The 19,021-nt window shown below is 35.6% G+C and overlaps 1 protein-coding gene across 2 annotated transcripts; it reads right to left on the bottom strand.

Moving 5' to 3' along the window:
* Positions 1–4,317: 4,317 nt before the first annotated feature.
* On the bottom strand, positions 4,318–16,172 carry LOC18443832 (Target of Myb protein 1). 2 transcript variants are annotated; one of them, XM_011628620.3, is made up of 4 exons: positions 15,960–16,172; positions 14,209–14,741; positions 13,581–13,853; positions 4,318–5,023 (listed from the first exon to the last, which is right to left on the bottom strand). In XM_011628620.3, exons 2-4 carry the CDS (start codon positions 14,728–14,730, stop codon positions 4,616–4,618), a joined length of 1,203 nt encoding a protein of 400 aa, XP_011626922.1. In that variant the 5' UTR covers positions 14,731–14,741; positions 15,960–16,172; the 3' UTR covers positions 4,318–4,615. The 2 variants fall into 2 exon arrangements, with proteins under 2 accessions (XP_011626922.1, XP_011626923.1); XM_011628621.3 differs by having other exon boundaries at positions 16,082–16,172.
* Positions 16,173–19,021: the final 2,849 nt, after the last annotated feature.

Raw genomic sequence — 19,021 nt, 5'->3', positions numbered from 1 at the left:
TTGATAACTCAGGTTTCATTGGTAAGGGTAGGGGTAGACATGTTGTGTGTTAGTTATGGAAGGGTATTTATCAAAATAACGAGGTGGTTGTACACAATATTAGATGGGAGGTTAGAAATGGGGTATTTATTGACTTTTGGAAGCACAAATGGTTGGGGAATAGTGTACTAAAGCTACAATATCTTGATATTTATGAGAAGGTTGCGAATCAGAATATTAAAGTTGGAGAGGTTTTTTAGGGGGATTTACAACGACAAACTTTGGACATTTGGTTTATCTATAATAGATTGTTGGATTCATTTATTGCACAATATTCAAACCTAATGGCAGAGTTATTTAATGTTTATGTTTCTCATATTCAAGATGACGAGGTTGTTTGGGAGCTAACGGCTGAAGTCTGCTTATCATCTTCTTTTTTATGGTAGGTTGAGATAAGAGCAACCCAATCTTTCTGCTATTTGGAAGTGGAGAATTCTCCATAAAATTCAAAATTTTATTTGGGCTCTATCTCGGGATAAGTTATTGACAGTAGACAATCAGAGGAGAAGAGGTAAGTAATTGTCAATATCTGTATCATTTGCAAAGAGGCTGAAGAAAGTGGGGATCACCTTTTTATTCATTGTTAGTTACTTTTGGATTATGGTGTTGGGTTTTTCAACTAGTTGTGTGCTCTTTTTCTCTGCCGTGGAGATATATCGACATTATTGATCAGGTATCACTTCCAACTTTGCCTAAGAAAAGTGTAAATATTTAAAAGATCTTTAGGGCATCTTTCTTATGGGGAAGTTTGGCTTGAAAGGAATAGGAGAACCTTTGAGGTGGTGAGTTCGGAGCATGATGTTTGGTTATGGTACTCCAATTTGAAAGATAGTTTTGGGGTGTCAAAGAAGTATGTATTTTTAAGTATTCAATCTTTGATTTATCAGTCTATTTTGACCTTTTGGGAGATAGATACCTCTTGTTCTCTGGGTAACCCAAGTCCAACCGGTTATGGTGGAATCGTTAGGGTTTGGAGGGTGAGAAGATTTTCTCCTTTTGGGGTCCTTGTGGGTGTGCTATAGCTAATTGTGCCGAGATGCTAGTAGTTTTGAATGGTGTAAACCTGTTAAAGACTATGTGTGCTAATGAGGGATGGATGGTGGAAGGTGACTCATTGAATGTAATTAACTGGTGCTCTGGAAAAGAAAGGCCTCCATGGTGTTTAAAAAAATGTTTGCTTCAACTGGTGGATATTTGTTAGAGTCAAGTGGTTGTTTTCCATCACATTTATAGGGAAGCCAATGACAAGGCGGATTCTTTAGCGAAACTTGGGATTAATGTTGCCCGTATCCTTATTTTGCCTTTGTAGTTGTTATGTTGATGTACCTTTCATAATTAATAAAGTTCTTTGCACTTGTCAAAAAAAAAAAAATTGCAACATTATATAAACTTTTTCCTTTATACATAGGTAATGCCCGTGCACCACATAGTGTACACTATTTTCATAGACCCTCATGTGAAATATTGAGAAAGCTTTAATATATATATTTTAAAAGAATTATAATCCACATATAAATTATAAATACTACGCTCCCCGTGGGGGCATTATACATCTAGTCCCTCTACTAGATGACCTATTTGGGAGACAGTTTCAATCTTAAAATTCTGGATCCACCTAAAAATCACTAGATCATTTTCGGCAAAGAAATTTTGAATTTAAAGTTGAATAGAGTTTCTATGAGTCAGCCGATTCATACGTACACATGAGGCCCTCTTCTAAAATTCATTTTAGAGATGAATTTTTTATCTAATTTTTTTTATTTATTCATCATGTAGCCAAAGTGATCAGGAATATCAAAAGAAAAATAAAATTTTAAAATTAAAAATACAAATTTTTATATTTTTGGTTTATCGTTTATGGAATTTACGGAAGGTACATTTTATACAACGTCCATCTTTATGATGGACGTTTGCGAGTTAGCAGGCTCTTGTGCCCACTGACTCATACAACACTTTTCCTTCAATGATTTCTAACACTTAACTCACTGTCAAAAAGTTGGATGGTCTCTATTCAGTTTTGAGGTATTGGTTTTTTCAAGTGCCTGGAGAGAGCTATTGGAAATTTTATTTTATAGAGTTTAATCTATAATTGAAAAATTTTACACCTCCAAAATTTGTGGTCTTACAATTACTTTTAGATTGGATTTTACCTAAGGAAGTAAATAGACAGTATGCTCCCACAGCAGCATGAAATCTTATGGCTTTTAAAAGTCATTCCTTCTATCGGATGAGGTTAGTATAAGGTGCCCCGGAGTATAAGTAAGGCGTACATCTAAATTCTACCGGAAAATGGTAATTTCGGTTTCAAAAACCTCACAATGGTTTAAAAATCTATTTCAACCCTAATTATGAAATTTGAAACTAAAAAATGTTTCAAATCGAACAAGTTTATAAATACTCGAATATTTTGAAACTAAACAGCCAATATAACTTATCATACGATACACTATTTTCAGGACTTGAGATTCTTTTTTTTTTTAAGGTGTATCCACACATCTCGAGGCCAAGATGATCAGTTGTAAGAAGGTTTTAGTATAAGGTTGCACCCTTATCTTTTCCCTTTAAATTAAGATTTTTTAATTAAGAATTGAGGCTGTCCCTAGTGTCTCAAAAACCGGATCAACCGAGTGAACCAACATTCCAAAAATCCAATCCAAATCAGGAAGCCAGAGATCCAAATTGGCAAACCGAACCAATTCCCCAGTTAGAATCGGTCCACAAAAAATCAAATAATAATTTTAATTTTTTCAAAATAAGAAGTCCAAAAAAAAAAAAAAAAAAGTTTATATAAGGTTGCAACTTTGTACTACTGAAGTAAGGTACACCTCAAAAATCTTATAGAAGAGAATGTTCCGAAGTCATATAGGCCTCCAATCAATCATCTAGACGCCTAGCCCCTAGATGTGTGAATATGGGAAAAACAAGAATTTCAAAACCTAAAAATAGTGTATATATAACGAGTATTTTGAACTGTCTATTTTCAAAATTTTCAAGTACTTATAAATTTATTTGTTTCCGTACTATTTTTGAAATTTTAATTTTATAAGTAAGAATAAAGATAGATTATCAAACTATTATCAAGTTTTGGACACCGAAACTATATTTCGAAGCAAATTTTAGAGGTGTGACTTACTTCTACAGTATAAGGAGGGCACCTTATACAAACCTTATCCAAAAAAAAAGAAATAAAATAAAAATACACCCTTAAAACATAGAATTAAGTTGCATATCAAAAAATCCATAAAAAAAGGCGTCTTAACATTGAAAAACCCTCTAATGATTATCTCCACATCAAGATGTATGAATATGAAAAATAAAGACAAAAAATTTCGAGTCCCAAAAATAGTGCACCTTACAACATATCATCTAGATGGCCCATTTTCAATATTTTCATATATTTATAGATCTACTTGATTTGAACCATTTTTGGAGTTCAAAATTCTATAACTAGAGATGAAAAGCCATCCTAATAATTTTCAATATCAAAACTACATGTTATGATAAGATTTTAATTTGTTCGTTTAAGGTTGCATCCTTATGCACAGTTAAAAACCACACCCTAAAATAAAATAGGTAGGAATTGGGCAATTCAGATCACTTGATTCCCACACAAACTTGTCCGATTATTTGACAGAACGAGGCGAATCAATGGGAATCAGAGAGATTCTTAATTTTCTTAATTTTGGCTAGGAACTAAGACCATCCCCACCAATCCTAATCCGGAGCGGTAAATTTTGGAACATTGGTTACGCCCAATCAGTTTCTTAAAAGCCACCACAATCTAGATTGAGAAACACATCCAAATGAAGAGCTACACCGGACAGGTTCCAAGAAGGTATCCTTAGTGGGCCGTCTTCCCCCCCCAAAAAAAAACTTTATTTTAAATCTTTTTTTTGTACTTTTTTATTTTTTTTCCAGATCAACAATTCGAACCAATCCAGATTGGCAATAGGACAATTTAAGACAGATCCATGGGATGAACCATCCACCCAGGTTTGAAACACTGACAATATTGAAACTCAAGCCCAAGTTATTTCCTTTTATTTCAGCATTAAAAATCTCAATTTTAAGGTTTGGTAGCAAATATTCATCCCTCAATCCAAACTTGTTAAACACCTAGGTCTGGATTTCTCCTTTTTTTTTAACCTTTTTTGAACAATAATGGATTCCTTCCTTCACTGTGCAACGTTTTTAGATTAGGGGATATTTTCCATTCATTTATACTAGGATAAAAATAAAAATTACTCGTTAAGGAGAGGGAGCAACAGAAACCACTTCTACAAGGAATAGGATTTACATAAATGCGAAGAAAATCCAAAGAGTCCTCCTGCAGTCAACAATAAAAATATAACACTCCCAACCATTCTCCTATTCCAAACCTGTCAAAAGAAGAGAGAGAGGGAGAGACCTCATAATCTAGAACTGTAATGAGACCGTCTTTGTTCTGATGATGTTGGAGGGGAGAGAGAGAGTTCACAATCAAGAACTAGAATGAGATCATCTTTGTTCTGATGTATGTATGTGTGAATGCGGGCGCGCCCCTGGGGTGGGGGGAGAGAGAGATCACCGTCACAATCTAGAACCTAATGAGATCATCTTTGTTCTGATTCTTTTTTGGGTCCTGCCCATCTGATGAGCCGCCCTTCTTGCCAAAGATCATCTCATCCAAATCATGCATTATATCATCATCTTCTCCACTTCTCGACCTAGAATTTGCAGGCTTTCTAACAAGTGGGTCTTCATGGGCCACTCTTGGAGAGTCTTCAGCCTCAACTGCAATGGGTATCATAGCAGGTTCTGGTGCAGGTGGAGCTGAAACAGGCTTGTAGAGGTCTTCATATTTAGAGAAAACCTTTTGAATCTCATCATTCAAGTTAAGGGCCTCAAAGAGTAAGGCCTCATTGTCCCCTGCTGTCTCAATGATTCTCTGGATGGTCGATCGGGAGCGGCGCAGCTGCTCCACGAGCGTGGTGGATAGGTCGTCCTGCATAGGAATGAGAAAACAAGAATCAGATTGCTGTGATATGAGAGTGAGAGAGAGGGAGGGCGGGGAAGAGAGTGAAAGTGGATCGAGATCATGTGATGCTAATGCGTGAAAGGAGACGCGGTTGAAAAGTAGAAAAGAATGGAAGGTGGGAGAGAGGGAAATGAGAATTGGATGGAGGTAACATGATGGTACTTTTGAAAGAAATGGGACATGGGTGTGAAGAAAATGGAAGGGGAATAGAGAGAGAGGATGAGAATCCGAAATAATAAAGAAAACAAATGGAGTTTGATAGAGTTAGAATAGAAACAGATAAAGGGTTTTGAAAGTAGAGGAAAGGATGGAAGCCAGAGAAGGAGAAGATGATAATCAAATCATAGTGACAAGACAGTAATGCATGAAATAAGTGGATCTTGTACGTAGAGAATATTGGGAAGGAGAGAGGATACAAATAAGTCGAACCAAAAACTTACGGGGTTAGGGACTGCAGAAGAATGGGAGGAGAAAGAGCAATGAGACGAGAGATGATATTGTTTGAAAGGAAATGGGGTTTGGAAGAATGGAAGGATCTTTGATTCAAAAAGCGGCCCCCTAGTGCCTAGCAGCCGCCTAGGCTGGCTAGGGGAGGCTGGCTGTGGGGTATCACCCAGACCTGGGCAGACCAACTAGGCGGGCTGTTCCTGGGCGCCCACCTAGGGACCCCCGCTTCGGGGTATTTTGGTGTTTTTTTTTTATATATAAAAAATGCATGAACATGTATATTTATACAAAATCTGGACATAAAATAAGATAACTGAACACCCTTTGCCCCCATTTGAACCTAATCTAACTGCCTAGGAGCTGGGCGGCCTAGACCACTGTTGCCGGACGTTTTTTTCAACACTAGGAAGGATAGACTAGATCTTATGCTTGATTACCATCCACGATCACGTAGTGTTTTTAGATATTGAAACAAGTGAGGTAGGATTGATACGTTGGTTACAAAGCGTTAAGCGCTAAAGAATTAAAATATAATAAAATCTCTCCAAAAGGAGAGTTAAGTGCTGCAAATTTCACAAAGGCCAAAACCCATTCAGTAGTTAAGCAATACAATATTTCTCACAAGGCAGAGATTTTTTCAACATAAAGTTGTGGCACTTGAAAAAAAGATTTACAATATTTTCTTCGGCTTCTAAGTTTATTCAATAGGGTATTGACAACAAATATCACGAAAAGGATAGGCGGTTCATTTAGGAAACCAGCATGTGAGATGATTCAAGAATGCTCCAAGGAAATTCTTAGAACATAATCAAAACTCGGCAAGAGAAATTATGCATGCACTGCACACAGCTAAGCTAAGCTCGTTATGTCAATTGCAAGTATAAGACTTCATTTGTTTGTCGAGATAAAAACTGAAAGTTAGACAAACAGATAGCTGGTATGTGATCCTTTATAAAAGAGGAACCTTCAATGACACAATATACATTATGCTACTATGAGTAAGCATTTAATGCCGCCAAATAACCTGATTAGAAACCTACCAAAATTGGAGAATGGCATGCTATAAAAGGCTTATTGGAAATGGATTCACCCATTTTTGGTCGAGAACATCATCATTCAACTAACTTTATTGCCACAGCATACGATTATCTTCTCTTACTACTAGATAACAAAACTCAAATAAATATGTAAGTGTACAGATTGGCCAAAAATGGAGGGATATAAAGAGGCCAGAAACCCCACTGATCCATGCTATCCCTAGAAGTATCCATGGTAGTCCAGACACATAAGTAAATGTTCAGGCATGTTTGGTTGTACTTGTTATCACTGATAATTCACTGTTTCAATAAAATTAATCGAGACAATGAATTATTTATTGTTTGGCAGTATGTATCGTAAAATTATCTTATAGGCAGAGAGTTTTACATAGACGTTTATCTTTTAAAAAGTTAATTTCATTTTATTCAATAATTTATTAAAAATCACATGTTTTAACTAGAACTAACTAAAAATGGCTCAAAATCGCCAAAAAGTTAAACAATTAAATAACATTAAAATATATTACAAGGTATGTGCCAAACAGAAAATAATTTTATGCAGAGAACTAGTTTCAGATAATTCTCGTCCAACCAGGCCTTTTCATAGAAAACTTCAACAATAACTAAATAATTTCCTTGAAACCCCACCTAAACTCCATGGATGAGGGGATTCATTTCAAAGCAACTCGATGGAATTCAAGGAATAAACTATGTTGAGGCCCGCCCAAAATAGCTGCAAATGACCCTCACCCCTTTACAAGCTGTATAACATATGATTGAATTTTAACCGGATTGCTCAGAATGTACATTATTGCAAACAGCCAATTGAAGCCATATCCCTCACGTACGGAAGTGTAACCAACATTGTGAATTATTTAATTGCATCATCGTCTATCCCCAGGAAATTTCAGTCCACATTGTGATGATCCTTCCACCCAAACTTGGCATTACGAGTACCAACCAGCACACCTTCCTGTTACGAATCATCTAGAAACTCTTGTTTCAAATTTTCGATAAGGACAAGACAATTTTTCTCTTTGTAGACCCCTATTTGACTCCCCGTAACCCCCAAATGTTCCATAACAAGATTTTCATTCTTTGAGTCATCCCTACAGTTTAGTTGCTGTACTTCCTTTTCTTCCCAGTCACTCATCCCTCGGGGTGGGAAGTGAGTCAAGTCGACCGGTGGACCCGAGAGGTTGACCCGACCAGGTCAAGGTCTGGACTCGAATATTGGATCCAACGGATCAAGTCTGGGACCATTTGACCTTGAGCCGATCAAGATTCGATCCGGTCCAGATGCTGCTTAGATCTTGTCCAATCAGGGCCAGGGTCAACCCGACCTGACCCAGCCTAGTATATACTAGTGCAAATAATAACTAACAATATTCAATATATAATATAAAATGTATACTATATTTTTTTATTTATAGACCTGGACCGACTGACCTGGTGGGTCGGGCAAGGGTCCAACTTAAAACTAGTAGGGTTGAATCCCAACCGAAGTTGACCCGGACCTGAACCCTACCCCCCCCCCCCACACACACACACACACACACACAAATCCCTCCCCACCAAAACTTCATGGAGTGAGAGGATTCATTTCAAAGCAACTCAATGGAATTCAAGGAATCATATATGTTAAGCGTGCCCAAAATTCCAGCAAGTGATCCTCACCCCTCTACAAGCTGTGTAACATATGATTCAATTCTAACTAGATTGCTCAGAATGTACATCATTGCAAACAGCCAAATAAAGCCATATCCTTCACATACTGAAATGTAATCAACATTGTGAACTATCTATTTGCATCATCCTCTTTCCCCAGGAAATTCTAGTCCATATTGCAATGATCCTCCCACTCAAACCTAGCATTATGAGTAACCAACACACCTTCATGTTCCTGATCTTCTCAAAACTCTTGTTTGAGATTACGGAAAAGGACAAGTCCATTTTCCCTTTTGGAGACCCGTATTTGACTCCCCCCAACCCCCAAATGTTTCATAACAAGGATTTCATGGCTATCCAAGGTTTTAAAATTCATTCATCTAGATCAAAATCGTGCAGTCCGAATTGGAAATCGTTGTAGCCAATCGGATTCCGTCATATATCGGGAACCGGCCGACTCCCCCCTTGAACCAACCAGCTCTCTGATAGAACCGGCCGATCCTGTTAGGAATCGGCCGGTTATGGCAGAACAAAACCAGTCTAAAATGGTTTTTTTGGAAGTCAGCATAATTTTAAATATTTTTAAACAGAACAAGAGCCACCCTCCTTTTTTTTGAAAGTCGCCACATGTACCTCCCAATCAAAAGAGATGATAGCTAAGCAACTTGCGTACACTCATAAATATGCCTAAGGTTTTTATAAAGCCCTTGGCTTCATGAGATCCCTGATGTGGCCCTTTGTTTTTTACTTTTTTGGTTCTTACTTCTTATAATTCTCTCTTGTTTTTAAGACGTCCTAAAAACCAAAACGTCTACACCTTAAAAATCGCCAATCCACTATATAACTCTCTATCTCTCCTCCCCAACCTTGGTGTCTGTCTCTCTCTACTATCTCTTTCTCTCTCTCCACTAACAACCTCTCTCTCTCTCTCTATCTATCTATCTCTCTACAAAGTTTGTTCCATTAATAATTCCACTAAAATTCTCTCTTTTTCTACTGACAACCTCTTCCATTAAATTTGTTCAATACAGCTTCTTTCAAAAACCAAAACTCCTAAGTTAAAACAATAATAAAATAAATAAATTGAGTTAAAGAGATTAATTTTATTGTCATGTTGCATTTTAAACTTAATTAATTCTTTTCTCTTCTCACCATTTTTATTTTTTTATTTGGTTTATTTTCTCTCAACAAAAGATCAAATAAATGTCTTAACAAACCCAAAAAACACAAAAGATTGAATAAACCCAATTTTAGCCTCCTAAACAAATTAATAAAATAAAAAACTAAAAATCCATAGCATCATTCTCTACGGTTAGGAGAAGCTCAACCTCAAGATTGTTGTGTTTATTCAGAGGGTCGTCCAACAGTTGGTGGCATTTGACCATTCGCACGGGTTTTTTCACTTCAACCAGCCAATCAGTAAAACACTTGATGTGAAACGTGAAATAGATGATATCGGGCATGATCTTGATTTCTCTTTTGAGCTCTTCCATAAATTTTCTACCAAACTCGACCAATCAATATGGCCCTCAATGAGCTTACCTTGAAACCTGAGGAGATCAACCTTGATGCCAAGATCTCGTGGGCACTCTACAGGTCCTGGTTCTTGCCTCAAAATTTCCTCATTACATATGGGATCAGCCCTAGGAATGTATTGTTGGGCTTGTTCATCCCAAGGGTGGGGTGAGAATTGCTGTTAGATCTTCTTGGTAACCAGTATTTTCACTGATCTCCCCTTGAAGTTCATCAATTTACTCAATTTATGTTATGATTCATAGCCTCTAAGATTTTGGCAGCATATCCTGGACTGTAAGAGCAAATTTTGGGGGCATTGTAATGGACAAATCTTTTGAAGCCATAATATCAATAGATATAGGGAAACGGTGAGAGAAAATAATCTGACTAAAAAAATAAAATAAAATAAAAATTCATGAGAGTAATATACCCTCTCCCTGGCTCAACAAAGGAGTGTAACCCTCATCATCATCGTCAAAGCCTTTTTCCCCAACTAATTGGGGTCGGCTACACAAATCTTGGTCTACCTTTCTACTCTATTAAGGGACATACCTCAGTGAGGCCATAAGTCTTCATATCTTTTTTCATCACTTTCAACCATGTCCTTTTGGGCCTACCTCTTGCCCTTTCTTAGCTTTCCACTTGAAATAACTCGCACCTCCTAACAGGTGTTGTACTGGGTTTGCGCCACACATGGTCAGCCCACCTAAGTCTACTCTCTCTCATCTCATCGCCTATTGATGCCACACCAAAATTTTCCCAAATGTATTCATTTTGAATTTTATCCCTTATTGTCTTGCCACTCATCCATCTCAACATCCTCATCTCCGCCACACTCATTCTATGGGTATATTATTTTTTGACCGCCCAACATTCCGCCCCATAGAGTAAAATTGGTCTCACAATTGTCATATAAAACTTACTCCTCAGCTGCATTGGTGTGCGGTGATCACATAAAATTTTGGTCGCACATCTCCACTTCGCCCACCCAATTCTAATTCTATGTACATCTTCCTCAATCTCTCCATTTACTTGGATTATCAACCCAAGATATCGAAAGTGCACTCTTTTTGGTATTTCTTAACCATTGATCTTAACTACTTCCTTGTCTATGCTCCTATTATTACCAAACTTGCATTCGACATTATACTTTGTCTTAGTCTGGCTAATTGTAAAACCTTTAGATTTTAGAGCATCGCTCCAAAGTTCTAACTTTGTATCGACGTCATTTCAGGTCTCATCGATCAAGAACTATGTCATCTGCAAACAACATACCCCACGGTACCTCATCTTGAAGGTGCCTAGTTAAGTCGTCCATAACTAAGACAAAGAGGTATGGCCTCAATGTTGACCCCTGATGTAGACCTATTGTCACTGAAAACTCACTCGCCTCTCCACTAGTTGTATGTACACTAGTTAGCGCTCCATTATACATATCTCTCACCAAGTCGATATAGTGCCTGTAGACTCCTTTCTTTTCCAACACTCACCAAATCAAATCTCGATGTAGTCTATCATAAGCTTTCTATAGATCAAAAGGTTTAAAAGACTTGACTCTCTCTCTCTCTCTAGGTCTACATGGGACTTCACCCCAAAATCTCTTGACTGAAAGGATGAGAGACTTGACTCCCTCTCTAATTGTAGGGGAATCCAACCCTAAAGATCTTTTTTACAAGACCCAAAACCAATTCTTCTTCTATTCTCCATTTCATTGTCCAATATTTTTTACTTTGTAGCAAAATAAACCTTAGAACCTAACTTTCTCCTCTAGAACCCCAATCATAATTAAATCCTAGCTCTTTTACAACTTATCAAGATTAAAATTTCCAATTGTACAACTCAATCATCCACAACAGAAAATGACATATATGCCTTAAGAAACCAAAAAGAACTCAAAAGATCAAATAACCCCAATTTTACCCGCTCCTTCTGCATGTCATTCATATCTTTCGACAAAGTTAAGAAATTCTCAAGCTTTTCAGGGCATTTGTTGGATGGATCCACCCTTCAACAAAAACAAATACTTCAAAGACCTGCTCTATAATACCTCACGAACTGCTTCTCAAAGATGGCTATCATTTAAAATATTATTCTTTTGCATTGCATAGACACCATTAATTTCAGCTCACCTGCCTCAGCACTTTCACCTGGCTTAAAAACAAATCCAGCTCACAAGCTTCTAGATACCTCACACACAAAGAGCATTCTAGCCTAAAATCCCCTTTTTCATTTCCACGGTAATAGAAACATTTATTCATGCCTACCAAAGACAATGAAACGAAAGGATGCTGCACAAATAGGTCGACCAAGACTAGCATAGAAAATTGGTGCGGAGGACATCATAGAGGCCACATACTCAATAGCATCAAGCTCCAAATTCTAACTATTAGATTCTGAAGGGGCACTTGCCTGAGTCAATCTTATCAGATTTGATTCTGAAAGCTCCTTGTTTTGGGAAGGAAAGGGAAGCGCTTCGCCTCTTTAGCCGGTTAGGGGGGTAGTCTTCAGGTGTATTTTAAAAAATGAAATTTATAAAAATTCCAAAAAAACCGAGTAAAAAGATATCTTTAATATTTCAATATATTGAGGTATATTTTTTAACTTTTTATGTCGCACTTCTCCAAAATTTTGAATTTTTTAAGGTGCATTTTTTTTAATGTCAGATGTTCTCAAAAATACTTTCAGAAATATTGAAATTATTAGGGAGAAATTCAATTTTTAGGGGCTGAAGCCAAGGACTTCAGGCGATTGGGCCGAAGAGAAGAGCATATGATAACATTGGTTAGGGCTTTGCTCATATTCCTGGAAAATAAACTCAAAAAGACTCTCCATCACCTCATCACTTGTGTGGACTTAGCCTGGCTATATCCAGTAGCTAAAACTACAAAGCTTGGCTTACCTAATGTTTAAACACTTCTTGGGTTGGTAGTTTATTGCTCAAACTGCCCAACAACTTTAAAACTGAAAAAAGAAGTTTCAATTTTTTTAAATAGCTTTTTCCTATTTTATGTGCATAGTACATGTACATCTAAGTTATATTATATTTTTATAAAATATAACTAATCATAAACCATAATTAAGATACATGTAAGACCACCTACCACCAATCACATTAGAAACCTAGCATAAATTGAGAAACTGGCTGCCCAGACTTGACCGGATGGTATGATTTTAAGGACATCATCCCAAAGCGAAGACCTTATAGAACTTTTTTCTTATTATAGAAAAGAAATTACTTAAGGATGGACTCTACAAAGCAAAGGCACACAAAACCTATCAGTTGAATAATTTTCAAGGAAATAGCAAATAAAGATCAAATTCATCAAATGGGATCCATTCAGCAAATTAAGATATATAGTTGTAGTACCTATCGGAAGAAAATGCGATCCATTTAAAAAACACCTATGACAGTAATTCAATTTCAATTATTATAGAAAAAAGTATTTCCATCACATTGCATCAATTCAGCATTCCAGCTCTAGGCATCATACTCTACCAAAATTTCCATGAAACATTTAAACCCATCGGCACCTCACCCATGTCTTATATAGCCATTTCAAACAAAACTTCATTCTTTCTTTTAGATAATTCGATAATTCATAACCCAAAATTACACATTAACTATTCCAAAGACAAATTATAGTGCCATCATTATTTGTTTAGAATGGAAAGATGACAAGTTCAAGTATTCCTGCGACTATTGTATTGAAGAATTCAAACAAAAATGTCATGAACCATGACCATCTAATAACCAGTCAAATTCTACTTCATAGACCTTTAAGGGGAAAAAAAAAGGAAAGAAAAAATCTACCGAGTGCATCAAATAAAGAACATGTAACCAAGTTTATGTGAATCACCTCGAGAGCATCTTGCTGGGGACAAGAGGATAAAACAGTAGAAAGGAGTTCAATGCTGTTCCGAGCCACATCAAATGCTTCTTTTGTTTGCTCTGGGGTAAAGCTTTGAGCAACAACATCATGGAAGTTCTCATTCTGTGCAAACTGAGGGTGCTGATGTCCAAGAGGATCAGTATTCAAGTCCACATCAGAAACTGAACGTGGTGGGGTGAAAATTGGAGCCAAACTTTCATTATCTCGTCCAGGAAAACGTACACCTCTAGATTTCAAGCTCTACAAATGCATAAAGAAAAAGAGAGGAATATAAGGAAACGACAAAGATAGATTCTTTTTGGGTAAATACAATGATAGATAGAGAGCATTAGATGCATAAAGTTTTCCAAATTGCAGCATGAGTAAACTATATCAATGCGAGGGAAAGCCCCACTCAGAAAAAGGAAAAGAAAAGAAGAGAAAAACAAAATAATGTTGGAAGCATCTCACACTAGAGAGACATGCTCTTGAGAAAATATATGGTGTTCCCAAGGTTATAAAAATGTGCAAGCTCACTTTAAACTTTCGGTAAACAAACATTTCATTTCAAATAGGCAAACATATGTTCCAACAACCATAAGAGGAGGAAAATCACCTTGTAAGTCTCCTCAAAAACAGGTAAGTACCGAAGTTCCTCTGAAGACTCCCCCCATGCTTCAATAAGAATCAAAGCCTTGTTTCGATTGTTCACAACTGTCAGAGGATCATCGATCATCTTCACCATCTCATCCAAAACCCTCTCAGAAGCAATCTCTGAGAAAGCCTTCTCACAGTTCTTCACTAATGTTTCAAGAAGAACCAGAGCTAAATACTGAACCCTAGCATTCTTAAGCATGATCCTCTTCTTTAGAGCTCGAATAACATCTTGGCTACTGATTTTCTCACCATTAACCATATCACATATCTCCAAATTAGAGGACCAATCTGGTCCATCCATGGTCTCAGCTGTCGCTTCTTCTACGATCTTCTCGGCCTGGTTCTGGCCTTGGAAGAGCTCCTTCATCTTGAAGCTCATGGAGCTCATACCGGCACTCATTTTACGACCAACCTCTGATCCCCCAATTTTCAAGCGCTCACCAAATGCGCTAACCTTCTCCATCAAATTGTTATCCCCCATTTCTCGAAACCCTACATTGAATCCAAACGTCTAGGATATCAGAATAACCAAAGGGAAAAGAGCAAGGTTCCATAAATGAGTGAACCAAGTTCAGTGAACAGGTGGGTACTGTGAGAATTATGAGATTTCAAACACAATCAGTTGCAGGAAATCCCTACATTTTAGGGCTCCAAATATGCCGATTTCCATGAAAATCTCAAATCAATCATACAAGAGAGCAATATTTGATGAGAAAATCCTCTCAAGCATAAACGTACATGAACCCAGAAATGTTTAGAAATTCAAAATGAGATCTCAATTATCATTTGCTCGGGAAAAGCCCCATCATCCTAGGGTCACACGTGTAACAAAATCAATAAAACTTCATCCTCAGTTGCAACTTTAAGGTGAAATCAACAAGGTAACGTAACAAGTAAAAACCCAAAATCCAGAATATTTTACAATAAAGTTTCCACTAAAAATTGCCATCGACGTTTACAAATTTTGTCATTAGATCCTCAAAAGCTACTGAGAAAATTCCACAAAAACTGAAAAGGAAAAAGTGAAAAACCCCATCATCAAACAAACAGCTGAATTATAGGTTTCAGATGTAACTACTTTACCAAGACAGCCTCACAATACACTACAGATCAGATCCAAATGAACATAAAATTCAATGACTACAACCCCACGAAGTAACCATTAAAGAAATGAATATAAATTCAAATAAAACCCAAAAACCTATATCCACAGAAACCCAAATAAATGAGTAGCAGAAAACCCCTCGAATTATACGATTTAATTCACAAACCTTGCTATTGAAAAATATACTCCAAAAAAGAAATTTCTATTGATAAAACCTTCAAGCACAAAGCTATAAAAGAAAGAGACTGAAGCAAAATTCAGGAATTAAACATAATCACGTAAACCCCATGATCAAGAAAATGAATAAATGATCAAAGATTACCACCCAAAAAAAAAAAAAACGATCAATCTAAATCTCAATAAAATCTATGCTAAATCAAAATGTATGCTCAAAAGGCAACATGATCCTAGGGTTTCAAAAACAAAAACCGCAGCCTCAAACTAAATCCAACCATCACAGAGAAGTATTTCTCCAATTTTATCAGTAAAAAGAAACCTTAGAAATGAAGCAACATCAGAGAACCAAAGCTGATGTTTGCGGGTAATAAAGCTAAAATATGCAGTGCAAGAATTCAGGCATCAAGTACTTGTATAAAATCACAAACCAATTAATCCATGAACAAGTATTGCCCCAATCAATTGAAAAGAATATGGAGAACATAATTAGCTGACAAAAATGTTGATTTCTAAGCCTTCGTTATTAGTGAGAGAAAGAGATGATACGTACCTTAATTTTAGAGAGAGAGAGAGATTGAAGCTTAGAGAGAAAGAGAAAGACTTTGAAGATTAGAGACAGAAAGGGATTGATTACTTCGATCGCTCTCTTTGCGATTGCTGAACTTTGAAATAACCCAAAAAGAAATGGCCTTTTAATGAAGAATAGTAACTTTGGACCGTTGGATCACGTATACTTTTCAGTGGAACCGTTGGATCATTTCTCTGCTCTTTAAATAAAAGTAAACGTCATTGAAAATGACGAGCGACCCACGAGGCTTGTTTTCTTCTTTATTATTTTTATTTTTTTTATTTTTTTTTTGTGCATAATGACCAAAAAACCAAAAATAGATGGAAACCACATGTATTTTAGACTTCTAGATCATAAATATGTAAAAGAAAAAGTTTATACGTAAGGTTGCAACCTTAAAATGTAGAATTAAAGATGCACATCAAAAATTTATAGGGAAAAAGTCTTTTAATGTTGAAAAGCTCTTTAATTGATCATCTCAACATCAATATATGTGAATATGAAAAATAAAAAAATAAAAAAAATTTTGAGTCCTACAAATAGTTCATCTTGCATCACATTATCTAGACCATCCATATTCAAGATTTTCAAATGTTTATGGATCTACTTGATTTTAACTATTTGTTGAGTTCAAAATTTTATAATTTGAGATAAAAATAGATATTCATATAATCCTAAGATTTTTTTACATCAAAATTATATGCTATGATAAAATTTGGAGGTGCACATTAATTTGATTGTTTAACGTTGCAACTTTATAGAAACCACACCCATATGTAAAACATAAATAAGTTTTTAAAGCTAAAAATGATAATTTTATAAAAAAATATTTAGACTATCGGTTTGAACTTTTTTTTTTGGAGTGACCACTTATTTGCATCCGTCTTTAGGCTTGGGATCCAGATGCATACAAGGTACAACAAATTTTCTTGTACTTTTGATAAGTCTCATACTCTCGAGTCTTGACTACCATATGTCATTACAATGAAGGGTGATGATCCCTTTTTTTTTTTCTTTTTTTTTTTCTTTTTTTTTTGACAAAGTTATGTAATGAAGGGTGATGATCCTAAAGATCATAATTTTTTACTGTCTAGATTGTATATTACAAAATCATTTATCTTAGATATGAACAAGGCACAATCACTTATAGCTATCAAATATAAAATCTGACGGCACAATTTATTTTGAACTTTGGGCCTCGTCGATAAAACAAATGAAGCTCCCCATTTTCATTTATAATAGTCAAGATTAATTGTCACCTCTCAAATATAAATAAAGCTCCATTTGTGCAAGGGCCAAGTTTGTTTGGGGACTTGCTCGTAACCCCTCCACTTCAAAAACTTTTGTGATAGGATGCAAATCCATCTTCGCCCTTATTATGGAATTGAAACTTCAAATATGACCCGAATCTTGGGAATTTTATAAAGGTTTTATAATTAACATCTCATAAAAGGTACTGTAAAGTGGACTATTTTTAGGGCTTCACATCTATTTACTTTTAGATCCAAGATCATTAAAGTGGAATGAATCACTTATAATTTATTTCAGCACCGTAATTGTGTTTTTTTTTTATAAGATTTGATGTGTAGATGCCTGAAATCAAGGGCTTTATAAAATAGAGGGCTTCTTATGTGACCCTAACCAATGTGACTCTTAGCCTTGATGGCTTCGGTCACAATGTCACAAGCTTGCACTTAACTGTTAGATCTTGATTAGACGGCTTATGGTGTTTTATTTTTTATTTTTATTCTACAAATAATTTAAAGCAAAATTTGGGACATGCATAGATCCAAAAAGGGCGCACACGATAAAAATATTAAAAAAATATTTCCTATGATGAAAAATTATCAAAATACCCTTGAAAATTGTAGGGCCATTTTGATCATTTAATTTTACATAAATATTTTATTTTATTTTTTCCAAGTTCGCCAAGAAAAAAGCATGAAAAAAGCTAACGATGGCCCACTAGCCTATAACTACATATAAGCCCAACAGCCCAAATTTAATCTAAACCGATCCAATGATCATGATTGTATTTCATATTTGATTTTAAATTTTTCTTATAAATCCAAATCACTTGAAATTTTAAACGTATGTTATTTAAAAAAAGGAGAATCTAATAAAAATATTAAAAACATAATTTATAAAAAATAAATTGATTAAATTATCTCAAAACCTTTCAAAAGTATTTTGATCAATTTATATTTCATGAATTATTTTTTTAATATTTTTATTAGATGTACCTTGATGAGAATAATATATATCTAAAATTTTATGTGATTTGAATTTGTAGAGAGAATTAAAATTAAAATATGACCGTCAGATCGATCCAGATTGAATATAAGCCGTTGGGCTCAAATGTAGCTATAGGCTAGTAGGCCTACACCAGCTTTTTCCTTTATAATTGAGCTCTGTTAGACAATGAGAAGCGAATCTTTGATGTTATGTTTGCCAACAACACCTAAAACAAATCAATTTAGAAGCACAACACTTTCAATAAAAGCAGCACATGATAATTATACAAGAATGACGCCCATTTTGTTGCCATTTACAATTTTAATGTGTCCAATACAAAAATACAAGGAAATGTATACAATAAGACCATTTACTTTTGGTATAAGTCACAATCATTATCGATGTTAGACGTAAAACTTGGATAGCTAGGGGTGTATCATTGACTGACAACAAAATTCCAAATAAAGTTTCTTGAACTATGCGATATATTTTAAGCTGTGCAATTTCATATCCAACGGCCAAAAATGATTATGACCTCCTTATACCAAAAGTAAATAATCATATAGTATCTAATCCATAAGTACAACATACATGGATCAAACTTGGCTAGGGATAAACAAATTTACCCCATTTGGAAAGGGAAGGGGAAATATATGACATTTCAAACAAACATATGTAAAAGTTACA

Source organism: Amborella trichopoda, chromosome 3 (genome assembly GCF_054954075.1).
Source record: "Amborella trichopoda isolate Santa Cruz 75 chromosome 3, AtrichopodaSantaCruz75HAP2 v2.0, whole genome shotgun sequence".
Taxonomy (NCBI): domain Eukaryota; kingdom Viridiplantae; phylum Streptophyta; class Magnoliopsida; order Amborellales; family Amborellaceae; genus Amborella; species Amborella trichopoda.
This window is presented reverse-complemented; position numbering and strand designations above follow the sequence as displayed.

What these genes read in the sequence shown, in the direction of transcription:
- LOC18443832 (XM_011628620.3), bottom strand. Translation starts at nt 14,730, where the DNA reads ATGGGGGATAACAATTTGATGGAGAAGGTTAGCGCATTTGGTGAGCGC. An exon ending in TTTTTGAGGAGACTTACAAG is followed by an intron (nt 13,854 to 14,208) that starts GTGATTTTCCTC and finishes ATGCATTTGTAG; the next exon opens with AGCTTGAAATCTAGAGGTGT. An exon ending in CCCAGCAAGATGCTCTCGAG is followed by an intron (nt 5,024 to 13,580) that starts GTGATTCACATA and finishes ATTCCTATGCAG; the next exon opens with GACGACCTATCCACCACGCT.